This window comes from Pteropus vampyrus, unplaced genomic scaffold (assembly GCF_000151845.1).
Source record: "Pteropus vampyrus isolate Shadow unplaced genomic scaffold, Pvam_2.0 Scaffold135, whole genome shotgun sequence".
In the NCBI taxonomy this organism is placed as follows: domain Eukaryota; kingdom Metazoa; phylum Chordata; class Mammalia; order Chiroptera; family Pteropodidae; genus Pteropus; species Pteropus vampyrus.
The window spans coordinates 5,812,983-5,833,127 of NW_011888916.1; the positions used below are offsets into that span (position 1 = coordinate 5,812,983).

General features: G+C 34.2%; 1 protein-coding gene across 2 annotated transcripts in view; it reads right to left on the reverse strand.

The window, feature by feature from the left end:
• Positions 1-20,145, reverse strand: part of FAF1 (Fas associated factor 1) — a 377,081-nt gene that overhangs the window by 257,090 nt on the left and 99,846 nt on the right. For both annotated transcript variants that reach the window (XM_011367679.2, XM_023535057.1), the window contains exon 4: positions 9,581-9,786. In XM_011367679.2, the coding sequence (XP_011365981.1) occupies positions 9,581-9,786 (206 nt within the window). The remainder of the gene's footprint in view (positions 1-9,580; positions 9,787-20,145) is intronic.

Consider the following 20,145-nt stretch of genomic DNA (forward strand, 5'->3'; position numbering starts at 1 on the left):
GTAAACGACAAATATCTATAATAAAATGACCTATTCTGATTTTATAAATGCCTTTGGAATTTACTTCTTAATTTTCAGCAGTAATTGCAAAATACAAGACCTTGGCAAGTAAAGTGTTATTTACCATTATAGTCATTACTATATGTTTATTCTTTTTTAAAAAAAGAAAAAAGTTATTTTAGAATCTTTCAAAGAAAGTTTCAAAGACTGTAAGGAAGAGGAGACTGAAAGATGAATGGCAGAAAATAAAGATGTTAGAAAACATAAGTCCAGACTTCTAAGCTTCTCTGCCTTGCTTTGAAGATAAGACAATAGAAGTGACTTGAGAGATGAAAGTAGTTGAGAGAACAATAATTTTCAATCAACTTCACAAAAGATAAAGTGAAGTTTAAAGGCTTTCTATAAAATGGCAATCTTAAACTACATACAAAACTGATAATAGCAGAGAGTCAAGGATGAGAAAAAAAAAGATACTCATTTTCTTCATGCTTCTCTATTTTAAAAAATTTTTACTTAAAGTACAGTATTTTAAACTGTGAGTCTAAATAAATATTTCTAGTGCATAAATAAAAATAAACTATGCACCTTAAAACCACAATTTGAGATGCTGCTTAGATTTTAAAATTATTTTATATATAATTTGGGGAGCACATAGTTGTTAGCATGGAGGCAAAAGACATCAGTTTGCAAGTGGACCAAAGAACGTTACTAATGCACATTTGCTCTTTCTTCCCCAAAAGTACAAGCTATGATCACCCCTCTTGTCATTTTATACTCCTAATGTTGATCCGAAGCAAATAAGATCACTACTTTTTCCTTCTTTTTACATGTGCTAACGACAACAACAAAAACGAAACAAAAACCCCTCAACTTCTTATATAGTACTTACTACTCATAAAGTGTTGCTAAGGCACAGAGGGGTTAAGGCATGTGCCAAAACTTACACAGTTAATATGAGCTGCAGAGTCAAGAAGCTAAGTTTATAAATTCAAGACAAAAACTCGTTTGAAATATCCTGAACTACTTGTTCAGACTCAAAATGCACTTGCTAAATGTCTTAACTCTTTCCACACCTAATCTGATACTTTTAAACTCAAATGGTATCCATCACAATAAAAGTAATTTTCAGAAATTAAATTAAAAATTAAAAACAAAACAAAAAAAGGGTACATGGTTCAACTAATAACATACCTACTTTTCTGCTATATTTATGGAGTTAAGGTTTGCTGAAAGCACTGATTCAACAAACGTTATCGGACAAATATCTGTATGTGAGGTTAAATCCATTGCTGGACCTTAATAATTCCTACCCTCCAGATCACACTACTGCACACTAGATAGTAATTTTATAGAAAAACCAATGTTTTAAAATAATTTTTAAAGTTTATTCAAGATAAGAAAACCCAGAAAGAATTGTAATAAAACGAAACTGCAGTAATAAACAGGACACTAAAAACGTTAACAGACCAATACAATTACCACTAGGTGTCACTCTGATATAAAGTTCTTGGCTGCTTTTAGGCTTGCTTTTATACTTTGTTTAGTCTTCCTGGTAATAACATGGAAAACTGCATTATTGTATTTAGCAGCTCTCTGAATTTTAATATTTACATATATACAGCATAAGAATGTATCCAGTTCCCTAATAACAGTAAGATATTCTCTATCTACAAACTATTTAACAATTATATTGCAGGTTGCATAAACTTTAATGAGTATATTTTTAAATTTTTTATGGTATATAAATTAATATACATATGCTCATTTATTTAGCCATTAATTTTCTCAACAGGTACTGTTCTGTGCCAAACATTGTGCTTAAAGAGTTTAGAGAAGAATAAGACCTGGTCTCTGAGTCTGAGAAGTTAACATTCACTAGAAAAACCTGTAACAGAAAGAGTAAGATGTTTTAAAATCTAGTTTAAAAGTCTATGTGACATTTATGAAATCACAGGAGATGTATCAACTTAACTATGTCCATGGAGGTCAGGAAACACTTCATTAAAGGGAGATATTCACATAGGCATTCAAAGACAACTATGAGTTTTCTAGAAAACTAAAACCAGAAAGGTCAAATCAAATAGAATATAGGAATTAGGGAACCAGTGAAAGATACATGAGGACATTTATGTTCTATAAAGATTATTTAAGACAATTATGTAAAATATAGACCAGAGGAAGAAAGAAACTGAAAGAATGGAGATTAGATAATTTATTTTAATAATCCATGAAAGAAATTAATTCCTGAACTGTAACAAAGGGGTTCAAAATGAAGGAAGGACTCGAGTGATACAATAAAAGTAAAAGATCAAATGCAGTGAAAGAAGTAAAAGGAGAAAAAACTTCCATCAAGCCCCACATGTCCTTGAGTACACCTTCCACGGTGATGCATATCAACGAACCAATTGAGAAGGTATATGACATAGTTCTCTAACTGGCATGTTATTCATAATAAAAGAATAACTATAATCCAGAAAACATAAAAAATTTGAAACAGGAGAAGCAGGAGATAGTGCATATTGTACAATAACAATTTGGTTTACAACTCATTTTGAATCAATTTATTTATCATATATTTGTAACTTTTAACTGTATTCGTTTTCAAACAGAATGGTGACTGACTGCTTGTAATCTACCTACTTGGGCTTTTCAGGTGAATTATCAAGCCAATATTTTACAAAATGTGGTCCCTGGAAATTCTATTACATCTTTCTATAGCAAAGCTTTCAAATAGTTCCATAGTCATAATCTCCAAATTAAGACAGAATTAAAGTTTAAAATTAGCATATATAATCCAGAGAAGCCAGTGTTTCTGATCACCGCCCCTGAAATGAGCAGGGAATTTCACTTCAAATGAGTGAATCAATAAAAAAGCACTTCAAGTGATGAAAATATCAATGAACTTCCATCATATACCAAATATTTCATCAACAAAAAAAAAATCGGGTCACTTTGAAATGAGATATTGTTAACTGCTCAGTCACATGCTATAGAATAGCAGTTGAAACTTATTTAATACAGGACTGCATTATGGTTTTCTTAAAACAGATAAAAACCTGAGGTAATTAAAGATTTAAAAGAAAAAGTATGATATGGCAGTGAATATATTCATCACCACGCTAAGAAAGTAAAGCCTTTAGTAACACCCAACTTAAGGGGTTCCCTACTAATTCACGAAGGATGACTTAGCAATATTAAAAATCCATATGAGCAACAGCACGGTCAATTCTGACTAAATACTAGTGTAAAGATAAATAAAATTATTTTTCAAAATATCAGTAGATGGGTTTTGATGATTCTGAAAATACAAAATTCATTTTAAATATACAAAAAGATAGAAACCATAAAAAAGAACCAAACAGAAATTTCAGATTTGCAGAATATAATTTAATTGAAATATTCAGTAAAAGAGCTCAACAATAGGACTGATCAACCAGAAGAAAGAATCTGTGAACTGGAAGACATGTCATTTAAAATTATCCATTCAGAGGAGAAAAAAAAGTGAAAAGAGTAAAAAAAGAGTGAAGAAAGCCTAAAGGACTTAGGGGATACTATTAAAGGACCAACATATGCATAACAGGAGTCACACAGGAGAAGAGAAAGAAAGGAGCAGAAAGCTTACTTGAAGAAATAATGGCTAAACATTTTCCAAATCTGGGAAAGGAAATAAAAATGCTGTTCCATGGGACATAAAAAATTCCAAAAGGAGTGACTCTTAGGAAGACCATAGCAAAACACTTTAAAATCAAATTGCCAAATTAAAGGACAAAGAAAATTTTGAAAGCAGCAAGAGAAAATCTCATGTCTTATAGGGAGCCCCCACAAGACTAAAACAGATTTTTCAGCAGAAACCTAATAGGCCAGGAAGGAGTAGGATGATATATTCAGCGGTGCTGGGGCAGCTGCGGGGAACTGTCAAACAAAAAATATATGTGCAGCAAAACTGTATTTCAAACATTAAAAAAAAAGTAGACCCCCAGATAAACAAAAGTTAAAAGAGTACATCAACACTAGATCTGCCTTTTAAGAAATGTTTGTAAGTACTTCAAGTTGCAACAAAAGGACATTAGACAGCAACATGGGAGTATAAAGTTTGCTGGTAAAGGTAAATCTATAGACAACTACAGAATACTGTAGGCAAATAAAGAATATTGTAACAATGGTGTTTAAATCAATCTGACGTAGAAGTTAAAAGACAAATGTATAAAAAGTAAGTATAGCTATAAAATAGGTTAAAGGATAAATAATACAAAAAGATGTAATTTGTGACATCAATAACAAAAAGGAAGGGAGTAGAGAACTAGAGTTTTGTACATGATTGATATTATTTGGTTAAAATAAATTATTATTACTAAGATGTCTTTATATAAGCCCCATGGTAACTACAAAGAAAAATACTTACAGAAGATACACAAAAAAAATGAGAAAAGAATTAAAGCATGACTACAAAAAAAAAAAATCAACAAACATAAAGGAAAATAGCAAGAGCGGAAAAGAGGGACAAACAGCTACAGGTCATAAAAAATAATTAATAAAATGAGAATACTAAGTCCTTCCCTATCAGTAATTACTTCAAATATAAATGGATAAACACCCCCAATCAAAAGACACAGACTGGCTGACTGGATTAAAAAACCAAGACACAACTATATGCTGTCTACAAGAGACTCGCTTTAGATTTATGGACACACAGGCTGAAAGTGAAAGGATGGAAAAAGATATTCTATATAAATGATAATCAAAACAGAGGAGGGTGGCCATATTAATATCAGACTAAATAGACTGTCAATCAAAAACTCTCACGAAAGAGAAAGGAGGACATAATATAATCATAAAAGAGCAAATTCACCAGGAAGATGTAACAATTACAAACATATATGCACCAAACAGCAAATCATCCAATATGTGAAGCAAGCAATGACAGAACTGAGGGGAAAAATACACAACACTACTACAATAATAGTAGGAGATTTCAATAATGAATAAAACTTTCACACAGGAGATCAATAAGGAAACAGAGGACTTGAATAACATAGACAAAATAAACCTAACAGACACATGCAAACATTACATCCAACAGCAGCAGAATACATAATTTTCTCAAGTGCACAAGGAACATTGTCCCAGATAGATGACATGTTAGGTCACAATCAAGTCTTAATAAATTTAAGAAGAAAGGGGCAGAAGGATATTACTACTGATTTTTAGTTTCATTAGATTATGGTTGGAAAACATGCTCGGTATGATTTCACTCTTCTTAAATGTGTTAAGATTTGTGACCTAACATGTCATCTATTCTGGAAAATTCACAAATATGTTTAAATTAAACAACTTATGCTTAAACAACCAATTGGTCAAATAAGAAATCAAAAGAGAAATCAGAAAATATCTTGAGAAAAACAAAAACACACCAAAATTAATGGGTTGAAGGAAAAACAGTACTGAGGAAAGTTTATAGCAGTAAATGCCTAAATTAAAAAGAACAATCTCAAATTAACGACTTAACTTTATACCTCAAGTAACTAGAAAAAGTGAAACAAACTAAGCCCAAAGTTAGCAGAAGGTAGGAAATAAAGATTACCGCAGAAATAAATGAAAAGAGAATAGAAAAACCATAGGAAAACTAAGAGTTGACATTTGAAAAGATCAACAAAACTGACCAACTTTTATCTGAAACAAAGAAAGACTCAAATAAATAAAATCAGAAATAAAAAAGAAATTACAAATGATGCCACAGAAATAAAAAGGGTCACAGAGACTACTTCCTATGTCAACGATGGGTTAACACAGAAGGAATAGATAAATTCCTAGAAACATATAACCTACCAAGACTGAAGAAACTAAATCTGAATAGACCTATAACTAGAAAGAAGTTTGAATCAGTAATCAAAAACATACCAACAAAGAAAGGCAAGCACTAGATTGCTTCACAAGAGAATTCTACCAAATTTTTCCCAAAAAGTGAAGTGAATGGAACAGTTTACAAGGCTAACATTACCCTGATGCTACAGCAAGACAGAGACACTACAAGAATGACAACACAATGGACCAATATCCCTAATGAACACAGAAATCCTCAACAAAATACTAGAAAAACAAATTCAACAGCACATTAAAAGAATCATAAACATCTTGACCAAGTGGAATTTACCCATAGGATGTAGGAATGGTTCAACACGTGAATATCAATCAATGTGATATAACATATTAATAGAATATAGAAAAAACATCCCATGTTCATGTCAATAGATGCAGAAAAAGCTTGTGACAAATTCAACACTATTTCATGTTAAAAACAACGAATAGAAACAGAAGGAAATTACCTCAACATAAAACAGGCCATATATGAAAAGCCCTAAGATCATACTCAATGCTGAAAACTAAAAGCTTTTTCTCTAAAGATCATGAAGAAGCAAGAATGCCCACTCTCACAGCCTCTATTCAACATAGTATTGGAAGTCCTAACCAGAGCAATTAGGAAACAAAAAGAAATAAAAGGCAACCAAATCAGAAAAGAAAGAAAAAGTAAAATTATCTCCGTTTGCAGATGATACAATCTTATAGGAAGAAACTCTAAAAATCTCACAAAACAAACAAACAACAAAAACAAACCTGCTAGAATAAACAAATTTGGCAAAATTGCAGGATACAAAATCAACAAATGAAAATTAGTTACATTTCTATACACTAACAACAAATAATCCAAAAAGGAAACTAAGAAAATATTTTCACTTACAATAGCATCAAAAAGAATAAAATACATACAAATAACTTTTCCAAGGAGGCAAAAGACCTGTGTAATGAAAATTACAAAACATTGCTGAAAGAAGTAAAAAAAAAAACAAATTAAGGGGAAGATATTACGTGTTCATGGATTGAAAGACTTAACACTCTTACCATGTCCATATTACCCAAAGCAATCTACAAATTCAATGTGATCCTTATCAAAATCTCAATGGCATTTTTTTTGCAGAAATAGAAAAAACAATGCTAAAATTCATAGAACCACAAAGGACCCTGAATAGTGAAAGCAATCTTCAGAAAGAATAAAGCTGGTGGCCTTACACTTCCTGACTTCTACACAAACAAACAACACTTCCTGACTTCTAAACATTTTACAAATTAACCAAAACAGTATGGTACTAGCATAAAGACAGACATATACACCAATGGAACAGAATAGAGCCCAGAAATAAACCCAGGCATATAAGTCAAATGATCTTTGACAACAGTGCCAAGTCTACACAACAAGGAAAGGATAGTCTCTTTAACAGACGGTGTGGGGAAAACTGGATATCCAAGTTTTATGCAAAAGAATAAAATTGGACCTTTACCATACACCATGCACAAAAATTAACTCAAAATTAATTAAACACTTAAATGTAAGATCTGAAACTATAAAACTCCTAGAAGAAAACATAAAGAAAAAGCTCTATAACATTGGTCTTGGCAATGATTTCTTGGATATGACACCAGAAGCATAAACAAAAGTAAAATAGAAAAGTGGAATTACATTAAACTAAAAATCTTCTGCGCAGCAAAGGAAACAATCAACAGAATAAAAAGTCAACCTACAAAATGGGAGAATACATCTGCAAACCTCTGATAAGAGGTTAATATTCAAAATATATAAAGAAATCCTAAAATTCAATAGCAAAAAAGTAAATAATCCAATTCAAAAATGAACAAAGGACTTGATTAGACATTTTTCAAAAGAAGACATACAAATGAGCAGCGGGTATATGAAAAAAATGCTTAATAGCATTAATCATCATGAAGATGCAAAACAAAGCCAAAATGAGATATCACCTCATACTTGTTAAGATGGCCATTATATTTAAAAATGAAACAACAAAAAAACTAAAAACCAGAAAATAACAAGTGTCTGCAAGGATATAGAGAAGCTGGAACCCTTGTGCACTATTGGAATGTAAAATGATGTAGCCACTGTGGAAAAAGAATATGGAAAGTCCTTCAAAAGATTAAAAATAGAACATATGATCCAGAAATCTCACTTCTGGGTATTTATCCAAAAGACTGGAAAGCAGGGTCTCAAAAGAGATTCTATGTTCACCACAGCATTATTTACAATAGCCTAGAGGTGGAAACAACTTAAGAGTCCATCGACAAACAAATGGATAAAGAAAATGTGACATATATAGACAATGGAATATTATGCAGTCTTAAAAAAAGGAGGAAATCCCATAATATGCCACGATATAGCTGAACTTTGAGGATATCATACTAAGTGAAATAAGCCCAACACAGAAGGACAAGGAGTACATGATTCCACTTATATGAGGTATTTAAAGTAGTCAAACTTATAGAAGCAGAAAGTAGAATGATGGGTGCCAGGGGCTGGCAGGAGGGGAAAACGGAGAGTTGCTGTTCGATAAGTACAAAGTTTCATCTCGATATAAAAAAGTTCTAGAGGTGCGCTGTACAACAGTGTGCACGCAGTTAACAAAACTATACTGTACAATTAAAAATTTGTTTCCAGGTTAAGGCTCATATTACGATTTTTTTTCTTTACCACAAAAAGGAATGTATAGAAGAATATTTGGGAACATGGGGATGGACATAAGGAGAAATAACTGGAGAAGAATCCAGGCAGTAGGAGGAATAAGTACATAGGCCCTGAGTAAGCTAATAACCTATTCAAGGAACTGAAAGAAAACCAGTACGACTTAGACATGGTGAGCAATGAGGAGAGTGATGATACAGGAAAACTAGAAATGCAGCAGGGGCCTGACCAAGCAGGGATTACAGCCATGTTAAAATATTTGAATTAAAAAAAAAAAATTCATACGTTAAAAAATATATACATATATATTTGAATTTTATCCTAAAAACAATGGAAATTTTCTAAATAGTTTTAAGTAAGAGAATAGTGTTGGGAATGATCACTCTTTTTGATAGCCTTGCTTTTCTCAGTAATTAAATCAGAAAAGGATCTCCCCTTTTCTGAACAAAGGTAAAATTTCAGAAATACCTGGAATTTAGATTTTGGGCAAAACTACATTAAAATAGAAATTAATACAATTTCTGGTTCTATAACAAATATAGATCAAATAATCCAAACCAAACGTGAGTTCAACATAGCTTTTTCATAGAAATCTGATAGTCTGTCTAAAAATGGCAGGCAGAGCTTCCCTTGAAAGGGTAGTACTGAAGCATTTATCCAGCTGGCAGAGAGAAGGAGTGATAGAAATATCTTATCTCTGATCTCTCATTAACCATAGTATGAAAGTGAGTGAGCTTCAGCCATAGAGTCTGATATGCAATGTACTTAATAATTATGGTATTTTTTAAGCTCCTAGATGTTTGATTTGCACCTGCCCTAAAAGCATCATATACCATTCCACATATGTAAAACAAAATTTAAAAAATCTCAAACTTACCTCAATCGCAACACAATATTTAAAAAGAGAGCACAATAATCTGTATGGGAACATAGTTTCAATTTGCTTTTTCTCCCTTCTTGTTGGTAGTTTTTTTTCAAAAGAAAAAAACGAAAGCTGAATGTTTACCTAATAAAATTGTTTATCTGTGAAGGCTTTATGGTAGGAAAAAACCTTACCAACAGTACAGCTGTCTTCAAGTACCACATCAACATTCCTGTCTCTGTACTCAACTCTGAAGTCCAGCATCCGAGGTTGCCTTTCTATAATCTGCCTAGTTGGAATTACAGGTCGAAATGCCGAAGAGGAAGAAGGAGCAGGAGATGGAGCTGGGTGACTTGCTGGATCAAATGCAGGTCCTGGTATAGTCTCACCTCCATAGTCACTGAAATATTGACATAAAAGAAACGTTATTGTCAACTAAATCATTACAGATTCCCACTAAGGACATGCTTCATACTTGGCTTGTATTATTCTTCCTATCAAATTTACCTACCTGTGTATCAAGGATAACTTAAGTTCTACTTCCTCTAAGAAATCTTTCTCAGTGACTGAAGGCCACATTACTCTCTGTCCTATCCTTGCTCTTCTATGTCTATTAGCAGTATCATACATATCATTTAGCATTTAATCAGATTTTTGCCTTATGTATTTATGATGTTGGTAAAATATCATTTTAAACTCCATGAATTAAGAACAGTGTCTTCTTCACTCACTCTCAAAAAATGAGTCATTATTTGGATCATACTTTCCACAAAAACTATTTTTGAAACCTTACCATCCTTAAATCTCCATTCCCCCATCTCACTCCTCAGTTTTAAAAGATGGCATTTTTTTCTACTTAGCAGAGAAAACAGATGTCATCGAGGGAAAATTCTCTCACCTTCTGGACATCGAATCTACAAACTAACCCACATACACACTTTTTTCCTCCTCCTATAAAACAGAGAAGACATTATTCTATCTAAGCAAAATCTAAATCATCTTCTCATTAGCTTTACATTACAGATTGTCCCTTCCTTTTCCAGTATCTTCAACATCTCCTTCTTCTGGATTCTTCTCAACAGCATTTAAATATGTTTGATTATTTCTCATCTTAAAAAAAAAAATGAAATTCTGGCTCAGCCCACTAAATAGCTGTCTCATTTATAAATGGAAAAATTAACTGTATTTGTAAAAATTAAATCAGATAATATATATGAAAAGCTTAGCACAGTGCTTGGTACCTAGTAATATCTCAAACTCAGGAGATCCAAAGTTGGACTCATTAATGTTTCCCCAAGCCTGATCTTCCCCCATTATTCTTCATATCAGCTCCCCAAGCTGGGAACCTCTGGCATTATCTTTGACCCCTTTTCTCTCCAACTCCCATATCTAATCAATCCTTTCAATTTTACCTCCTAAATCTCTTTCCCCTCTGAAGCTGCCACTCTAGTCTAAGCCACAATCATCTTTTGTATGAACTAATGCAAAACCTTCCTAACTAATCTCCACATTTCATTCCATATCACCACTAGAGTGAAATTCAAGACAGAGATATCTTCATATCATTTTCTTCAATACTCCTTCCTGCTCTTCATATAAATAATAAAAGTGGCACACAAGGCCCTATATTATCTGAATCCTATCGACCTTCGCATTCTCATCTTGTGCTATGCTATCTTCATCTCTCTTTGCTAACAGCCACAACAGCAGTTCATTTCTTGTCTCACAGTGATCCCTCCTGTTTCATGGGAGAACACAGACTATTCCTTCTAAGATTATTCTTTCCTTCCCACCCAATCCCCAAATTCCATGGGTTTTTTCCTAATTATATTTACCCTTCATATCTCAGACTGAATGTTTTTCAACTCAGAGCATGTTTTACTACCTCAGACTAGTTCAAATTCTTTACCACTATCAATTACTATATATTCAGTTGTATACTTAATCATTTGACATTTAAGTCCCTAATAGAATGTAAGTTCCACAAGGACAAAGCTGAAATCTGTGTTTTTGATGTCTCTATCCTTTGTCCTGAGCTCAAGATTTTATATATAGAAGGTACTCAAATATTTGACAAATTTATGAATAGAGGAACAATAATTAAAGAATTTGTTTTTTCTCTGACTTAACTTATCATATACATTACTACTTTTTTTCCCTTACTGGGAGAAGTAGAAATGGAGGAAACAAAAGACATATTTCCATTGAAAAATTGTTGTACATATCTTGCACCACCACCAGAACTGTAAGCTTAGTTCTAAAATATCTTTCTTTTCACCTTGCATTTAAGGAAAAACAATGAACTGGGAACCAGAATAGGAACAACGAGAGTGACCAAAAATATGCAAAGTTAAGCACTGTTCATATAAGTAAGCAGGAGAAAATATTTACATTTACTTCACACTATTGCTTTAATCACTTTGTTTTAGTGAATTGTGATCAGTCTCTTGAACAGAACGGAATGGATGGAAGGGAACGGAATGGAACAGAATAGAACAGAACAGAACAAAATAGAAATTATCAGTATGTGTCACTTAATAGAAGCAAATACTGTTTCATAAACTTTTGATTTTGGTATTTGTATATGTGTGTTTTGGAATCCAAGTACTTCTCAGTATAGGTCATAATCAAAAAAGTCTGAAAATGACCTAGCTTAGATCTCACCAGAGTTCAGAGACTCTAGTAACCATTGATTATAAACAAAAACATACCCTTTCTCCCAGTTGTTAGATTCAAAAAAAGCAATCTTAGAAGGAAGGCATGAGAACAGAGGAACTGTCCAAAGCAGAAAAGAATGTCACTGTTAGAATTCAAAGTGAGCTCCTAAGTATCTATGAATAGAATCTGCGATGATATTTCACTTCTCTAAATACTGTCACAACTTCTCAGAACCCAAGAAAAACAACTAAAGTTAGTGGGCTGGTCACTGACTTATTGTTTTCTTAACTCCAAATTTACCATTCTATTGTCTATTCTGCGATGCTGGAGCTATGATTCTGCAAAATTATATATTTCGCTTTGGCATATTGTTTCCTGATAGATTCTGCCAATAGGGGACACCAGATAAAGATCAGAAATCAGGAAGAAGCGTGGAACGACTTTCCTCTCCCTGTTTGCATGCATTTCCATCAACGTCGCCCTGTAGTTTTCAGTCTCCTGTTTTTTTTTTCTTTTTCAGCATTCTTATTACCACATTCTTGACATCCTGTCAGAGACATCAAGTATGCACTTCACAGAGGTCTGACACTCAGCTCCAAGGAGCCCCTCTGAGCTTCAAAATTCTGTTAATCTCTTTTCCCCTAGGCCTAAGAGTGGTAACTTACTGAAGCACTTATTATATCTAGATTACTTCAGCTTTACTTTTTTGCTCTTTTAGTCTTCCACACCTGTTTCACCAATCCTTCATTAAATCCTCCCTTTTGAAACACCCTACAGTGGTTTCATTTTCCTGATAATGGAGGTGTCTCAGGAAACATAGGATTTAGGAATTGGCTTGATGATGTCTTTGACCTTCGATGTACTGCTGAGCACCCTGCCAGTGGAAAATGGGATACTAGTGACCAAACCACAATTGGCATAATAATTATCACTTACAGTTCGTTATGATTACATACCTATTAAAACAAGTGCCTAAGGGCACCAAATGATGGTTTGACTTGACCATTATGGTGGTAATAATGACAAGGACTATGGACTGGCTGCTTCTCACTCTAATGGAGAACTTACAGAAGAAAATGACTATTTAGGGTTTTTAACTTTCAGTGCAAGTCATGATAAACCTACAGAGCTTTTGAACTGGCCCTTTAAAAAGTTTCTTATTTCTTGTAACCACAGCTATAATCCTGCTGAGAATCAGACCCAAAATTTAATTTTGCAGCTTGCATGACTACAGTGAAAGTTGAATATACAACCTTCTAAGTCTCTTTGGTGAAATTTAAAGCACTGCTTGAAAGGTGTGGGACTCTAAGAGGTGGAATGGGGGAATACCTGAGTGGACTCATAGGAAGGTTAAAATCTTGAACCCCTGGAGTCTTTCTGAGCCTCTTTCGTAAGCAGAAATGGCTCCGCCTCCCATGCCTGAAAAGGTTAGCCTCCTCTTGAATGAAAACTGTTAATACTCTTACCTGAGACAGTCGCTCTGAAAGAGGAGACCTACTCTCAAAACCTACCCCCACCATTCCTTATTGCCTCCAAAATCTGATTTAGGCATGCTCAAAGAAAACAAGTACAATGTCTTAACTGACAGAAGATAGCTTATATCCAAAGATAATTATAAGCTTTTCATAAATTATTTCAGCAAAAACCTAGGGATTAGGTATAAAAATGAATTTGAAGTGAATTTGACCACAGAGTTTGGGTAGGGCCAAATACAACATGTTTGCTTAAGCAGCTTCAAGTACCTCTAATAGTCTGCTTGTTGACTGAATGAAACTTAAGTCCCAAAGGAGTCTACATTTAAAGAGGATGAAATGCCCAAACTTTCCTGGCAAATGTAGAAAAAAATCCAGATACTTAGAAAAATAGGAATGCTCTAGTGGATTACCATGTGCGACGTGATTATAGACACATCCTCCTACTCTATCATCCACAAGGTCGCAGAGGACATTGCACTAAAGCATTCAGAAATACATTAGTAAGGGAATCTGCATTCTTGAAAAACTGTAGTGACTGTCTTCTGTGGGTTGGGAATGACCTGGGGAGATGGCATCACTGAAAAAGACTCCCTAATGGACACGATGAAATCCCAGAGTACAGAGGTCAAATGGCAGAATTTAATAAGAGAAAAGTGGGAGTCATTATGTGAAGGGACAGCACTGACAAAAAGTAGCAATCGAAAGATTTCAACCTGCAGATATCTTTAGTAGTGCTTAATTGAACAAAGCATTTCTAATGAATAAAATTAAAAGTCAGTCTCCTAAAATATTATTGATCTATAATCAGTAGGCCTGGCAGTCTAAATCCTGACTTCCCAAACCACACTGAAGAATTAGTCACTCCCAGTTTCCAAACACAAGTTGATTCATGGACATGAAGTCCTTAGCCCCCTCAAAGGCAATGCAACAGAGCCACGCGTATGTATTGTAAAATTTCCTCTAAGACTTCCCCTAAGAAATCTATAGCCATTTATTGGGATGATGAAAGGAAAATATCTAGATCTTTAGGGGATTACTAGATGCTAATTCTAAACTGATACTAATTCCTAGGAATAGAAAAGTGGAAGATTATGGTGGTAAATGAAGTTTTGGCTCAAATCCATTTGCACTGGGTTCAAACAATCTGTCAACCTACCCCGGAGTTTTCTCTGAGAGCCTGGCTGTATAATTGAAAGAGACACACTCAGTAACTGGTAGACGTCCCATATTGGCTTCCTGATCCATTAAGATAGGGTTATTATATCAGGAGAAAAGGCAGGAAGCAACTGATGTTGCATATACTTTCTTTTCTCTACATTAACTTGCAAGTACCATGACAAGCATTTTGCTTTCTCCCAGCAGGGTAAAGAATATATCTTCGTTGTATTTGCCTGAAGATTATGTTAACTCTCCTGCTCTTTGTTGTAATGCCCTAGTCTGATCACCTAGACATGCCACAAAACATTACATTGATGACAATGTGGATTGGTCCTGAAGAGTAGAAGTGGCAAGTACTTGGATGCTTTGGTAAGATACGTGCATGCTAGAGATTAGCAGATACACATCACAAAAATGTAGGGGTCTCCCACCTTGAAGTTTCTGGGGTCCAATGTTCAGAAGCATGTCAGGGTAAAAGGCCAGTTGCTATTCCCATCAGTATATAAGATATAACTAAGTTAACTGAGGAAGAAAAAATTGGAACTGGGAAAAAAAAATAATTATGTATTATATACTGGCACCAACCAAAAATACACTGCTAAAGCATTATAGCCCCAAAGATATCCTTGAAAGATAGTAGTGAAAGAAAAGCCTCCCAGTAGGGAGAACTTAAGGTTGTGCTACAGGCTGACCATTTCCTTTAGACGGAAAAAGAGCCTGAGGTACATATCTACATTGATAGTTAATGGGTTGACCAGCTGACCAGGACCTGGAAAGAATAAAAAGGAAGTCTGGGGAAGAAATATGGAAATGGATCATTTAAAATGGATACCAAAATTGAATATATACGTTTCTAGAGTGAATGGTCACAGGCTACCCACTGAAAAAAAGGCTCTCAACATAGATGAGATGACATTGTTCTGTTGATGCCAATCAGCTTTTTTCCTTTGCTATCCCAGGGCTGCTTGATGCATTAAAGTACAATGTGCCCATGCCAATAAGGGTGGAGGTTAGGCATAGGCACATCATCAACTCTCCCTCACCAAGTCTGAATCTGGCTAGGAAAACTACTGCCTAAAATGTAAACTACAAGACTAATAAAGCATTTCTCAGGGATCCAATATGGATCATTTCTAACATGGAGAGGGCAGTGATCTGTTCTCAGTTAAAAAGACAGTTTTCTGGATATAAAACTGACTCCGCTGACAGCAATGCTTCTGCTAGCATCACCACTCATGCATTTGGGGAATGCCTTATTGCTCTATGGCTTCCCACACAACACTGGTTCTAACCAAGGAATAATTTCACAGCAAAAGTGCAGCACTGGTATCACCTGTGTATAACATTACCCAGAAGCAATTAGCTAGACAAAACAGTGGACTAGACTGCTGAAGAGAGTTACGGCACAGGCTGGGAGACAACGCCCCCAAAGGTTGGTGTTATACCTTAAAGGGTGTTGTACATGCTTTTTACCAGTGACAAAAACATAGTGATATTTCTCATGTTGCCAGAAAACATGGGTATAGAAATTAAGTAGTAGCAGTGGTTCCTCTTATTATGCCTCATAACAAACCAAATTTTTGCTTCCTACAACTTTTGGCTTAGGTGGTTCAGAAATCATAGTTCCCAAGTATGTAATGTTTCTATACTCCCATTGAATTAGAATATGAGAATGCCATGTGGCCATTTTGTACTCCTTTTGCTACAGAACCAATTAGCAAAGGATGGGTATTAGCCAGGTGGACTGGTCCTGATTACCAAGAAAAAAATTAGGCTGCTGCTACACAATTAACTGTTTTCTTGGGCTTGTTCAATAATAAGAATTAATGGAAAACTACAATAAATTTTAAAAAGGCAGGTCCATTGAGAATTCTGACTCTTCAAGAATGAACGTTTAAGATGACCTATCAGATAAAGAATTTTGACTATTTGAGGCGCTAGCAGAGGGAATATAGAATAGTGGAAGAAGAAACTGGTAAATATCATTTATGGTCTTATGATCAGTAGTAACAGAAACAAGGGCTGTAGCAGCATGCATGTGTGCGCACAGATACACACAAAGTTCTCTTCTTAGTTTGCACATTGATCCTATTAACATCACCCTAGCAATGACATTACTGTAACAATGGCATCCAATTTGTTTCAGCATCAGCCATCAGTGTTAGCTTCCAGCTGCTTTTAATACTTTAAAAAAAAAAAAAAAAAAAGCCTCTGCATCCTGTCAGATGTACCAGTATCAGCTGAGCAGGACTTTTTTCTCATATATCAAGTTCCTAGGGCCTTTCCTCTGAGCTTCAAGTTCTATTAACCTCAACTTCTCCTAACCTCTTTCCTTTTACCCTCCAGTACTAGCGGTGACTTTGTGCCCTTTAGTGGTCAGCAAGGGGCTTTCCTAAGCAGACCAGTCCTGAAGCAGGCCTCCTGAAGTGGGTGCCTTGGACCCAGCTACAGAGTCCCGGCTCTGCCCACCCTTCTCAGAAAATACTGCTGCTCTAAGTCTGTTCTTGCCCTAGGCTCCCTTCCTCTTTACCAGCAGAACCCTGTCCCATCTGGCCCTGGTGGTTCAGGTGTTTCCTGCATTCATTATATCTAGTATCCTCTTTTTGCTCTTTCAATCTATTCCACATCTGTGTAACTGTTCCCTATATGAAATTCCCTGTTTGAAATTCCTAGTGTGCTTTTTCTCTTTACCAAACCCTAACTCTAAGAGATAGCTTAACATTTCTAATCAGAGCAGCCTATTTGGTGGGGTTGTCAGCCACAAAGAGGGTTTTTTAAAAAGTTAACACTTGAGAATTTTCTTACTGGCAATAATTATTTCAAGAGCAGTAAAAAAATAATGAATTCACATTAGTTTTTCACCAGCAATCAAAAAAAAAAAAAAAAAAAGAGAGAGAGAGAGAGAAGAAAAGAGAGACTACCTGTTAATGAATGATCCTATCAGTTTTGACTATGTTCAATGACATCCAAAGACTGCAAAGGCAGCCAAAATTGTCGACTCAAAAAAAAAAAAAAAATAGTGTTTTTAAAATTTTACATTTGTGAAGACTACCATCCTATAATTTGACCTTCTCAGTATTCTTTCCTAGGTAATCAGTAATTTAAAAAATAAACAAACAAAACCAGTGATTGTAAAGGAAACTATGGAGAAATCTATTACAGATCTAAACTTCCACTAAAGAAGTATTTTTATCCTTACTCAACTTTCCTCACACAGGGTCCTTGGAAGGCAGTGAACAAAGCAAAATAAACAAAAACTCTGCACTTATTTCAATTTTCAAAAGTCCATCTCATGGAAAAATCTCTAGGTACAAAAGAAATACGTGTTTAAAAGATAAACTTGTCTTTAGAAAAAAATCAAAAATTTTAAATGCACATCAGAGAAGACAATAAACAGAAATTAATTTGGCCAAAATAGATGTTTTCTAAATCAGAAACCTGGACATTTACATATTCTGAAAGCATAATGGTCAAGGTTTGAAAACAAGCCTTATCTTCTCTAGGTTTCCTCAATGAATTAAACAACAAAGAAGCATATAGCACATCTGTCTGGGTCATAAAATAAATATGAATTGAGAAATATCATCCATTTAGTCAATGTGTAAAGTTACACTCTTAATTCATAGAATTTTAGAAAACACAGCATCTACTCTCTTTTAGAAATAATTCATTAGCACTTCTTTCTAACAATAACTATCTCCAAAATTAATTTTTAAGACAGCTCTGAATAATATGCTGAATAAATAAAGTATTACACCAATATGTAAAATATGCATGTACACACTTGATGTTTGTTTATGACTGGATGGTTTACATTTATGACTGTATAAGTTACGTACTTTATAAATGTTTTATTAGCAATATATTGCCTAGTGAAATAAGCCTTGGAGACTGAGGCAGAAGAGAGCTTGCTTATATTCCAGACTCCATCAACATCATGCAGTGTTATCTGTGCCAAGTCATTTCATGCCTTATTCTCTCTACCTGTAACATGAGCGATAATAATATCTGCCTTTACTTGCTTACCACGAAAATAATAATTTTAACAAACAAAGCTGTGGGAGAAAGATATTATGTACATGTATTAAATTTCAACCTTTTAACCCAAAGTAAAAAATCTTAAGACAAAAGTTGTGACATGCATGGTTTACTGACCTTGAAGAGGACAGAATGGTATAAAAGAAAGAGCGTGGGTTTTAAAAGGGAAAAATCCAGACTCCACTACCTACTATACTTGTGACCTTGGAAGAGTCTATATAAACTCTCCGACCTTGAATTTCCTCATCTATGAAACATGAACATTTATCTCTTAAGGTTTGAAATGAGTATTAGGAAAAATATGTCAATTACCTAGCACAGTGCGTAAAACATTTTAAAAAATGTTAAGTTTCTTTGCCCTAAACTTTATGGGTACATTAAAAACTGTATTCCCACTTTTAAATTCACATAAAAATCTGATATTGAGAATATTTATAAAGCACACAGATTGGGCTCTTCTCCTTCCAAAAATAATTTGTTGGTTTTTTTTTTAAACTCTTTTTGATAGCTCTTTTCTCTGTTAAGAAGTAAACTGACAAATTGAGTTAGTTGTATTCACAAACTACATTCAACTCTACTACAAAAATCAAACGTACAAAACAAAGATCCTTTTAACTGCCTACAAATACCATTCCTAGCACTGTGTCTTCTACTTTCAGTGTTAAGCCTATGAAAAAGTGCAAAGAGCCCTCTTTCATTTTCCTCTGGTCAGCAGCCATACAAGAGGAATTTTCAGTTATGTCAAATCCACAGTGATTTCAAAGCTGAAGAAGAAAGTCAGTACTAAGGAAAATAGTTGAAAACTATTACTAGATACAACTGACTTTCTTCAGTGGACATGATTCATTCCTCTAATTTAACAAGAAAACAAAAACCCACTCTGATGAAAGTTAAACCTCAAATATCATAGTAACCTTATTAGAAATCGATTCACTACTAAACCTCTAATTATAAAATATATTAAGCAAAATGTATTATCTGCAACAAAGGAGATGGGTTGTTTCCAGGGATGAGGGAATTTCTACAGTTCACTCATAGTAAATACTATCAATTATAAGATATATCCAGTATGTACTCAGAACCTAGCAGCTGAATCCACAAGGGTTTAGCAAGCAAAAATTTTGGCACAAAAAGTAGAATAACATTTACTCAAGAATAAAACTGGAGCCATATTTAGCAGTCTAAAACTTTCTAAACCAAGAAAAAAAAAATGATCATGAGGAGGTTCCTACAATCATCTGGTTTGCTTTCTAGACAAGGTTAGAATTGAACGGTTTTGAAAACCAAAAAAAAAAAAAAAAAAAAAAAAAAAACATTAGAAAATTTCGGCGTATTTCTGGAAATCTGCCACATTTACTCTGGATGAAACTCTTTCTGACAGTTTTTTTTAAAGGGATGAAGGATAAGTGTTATTTATCATTGCTTTCACC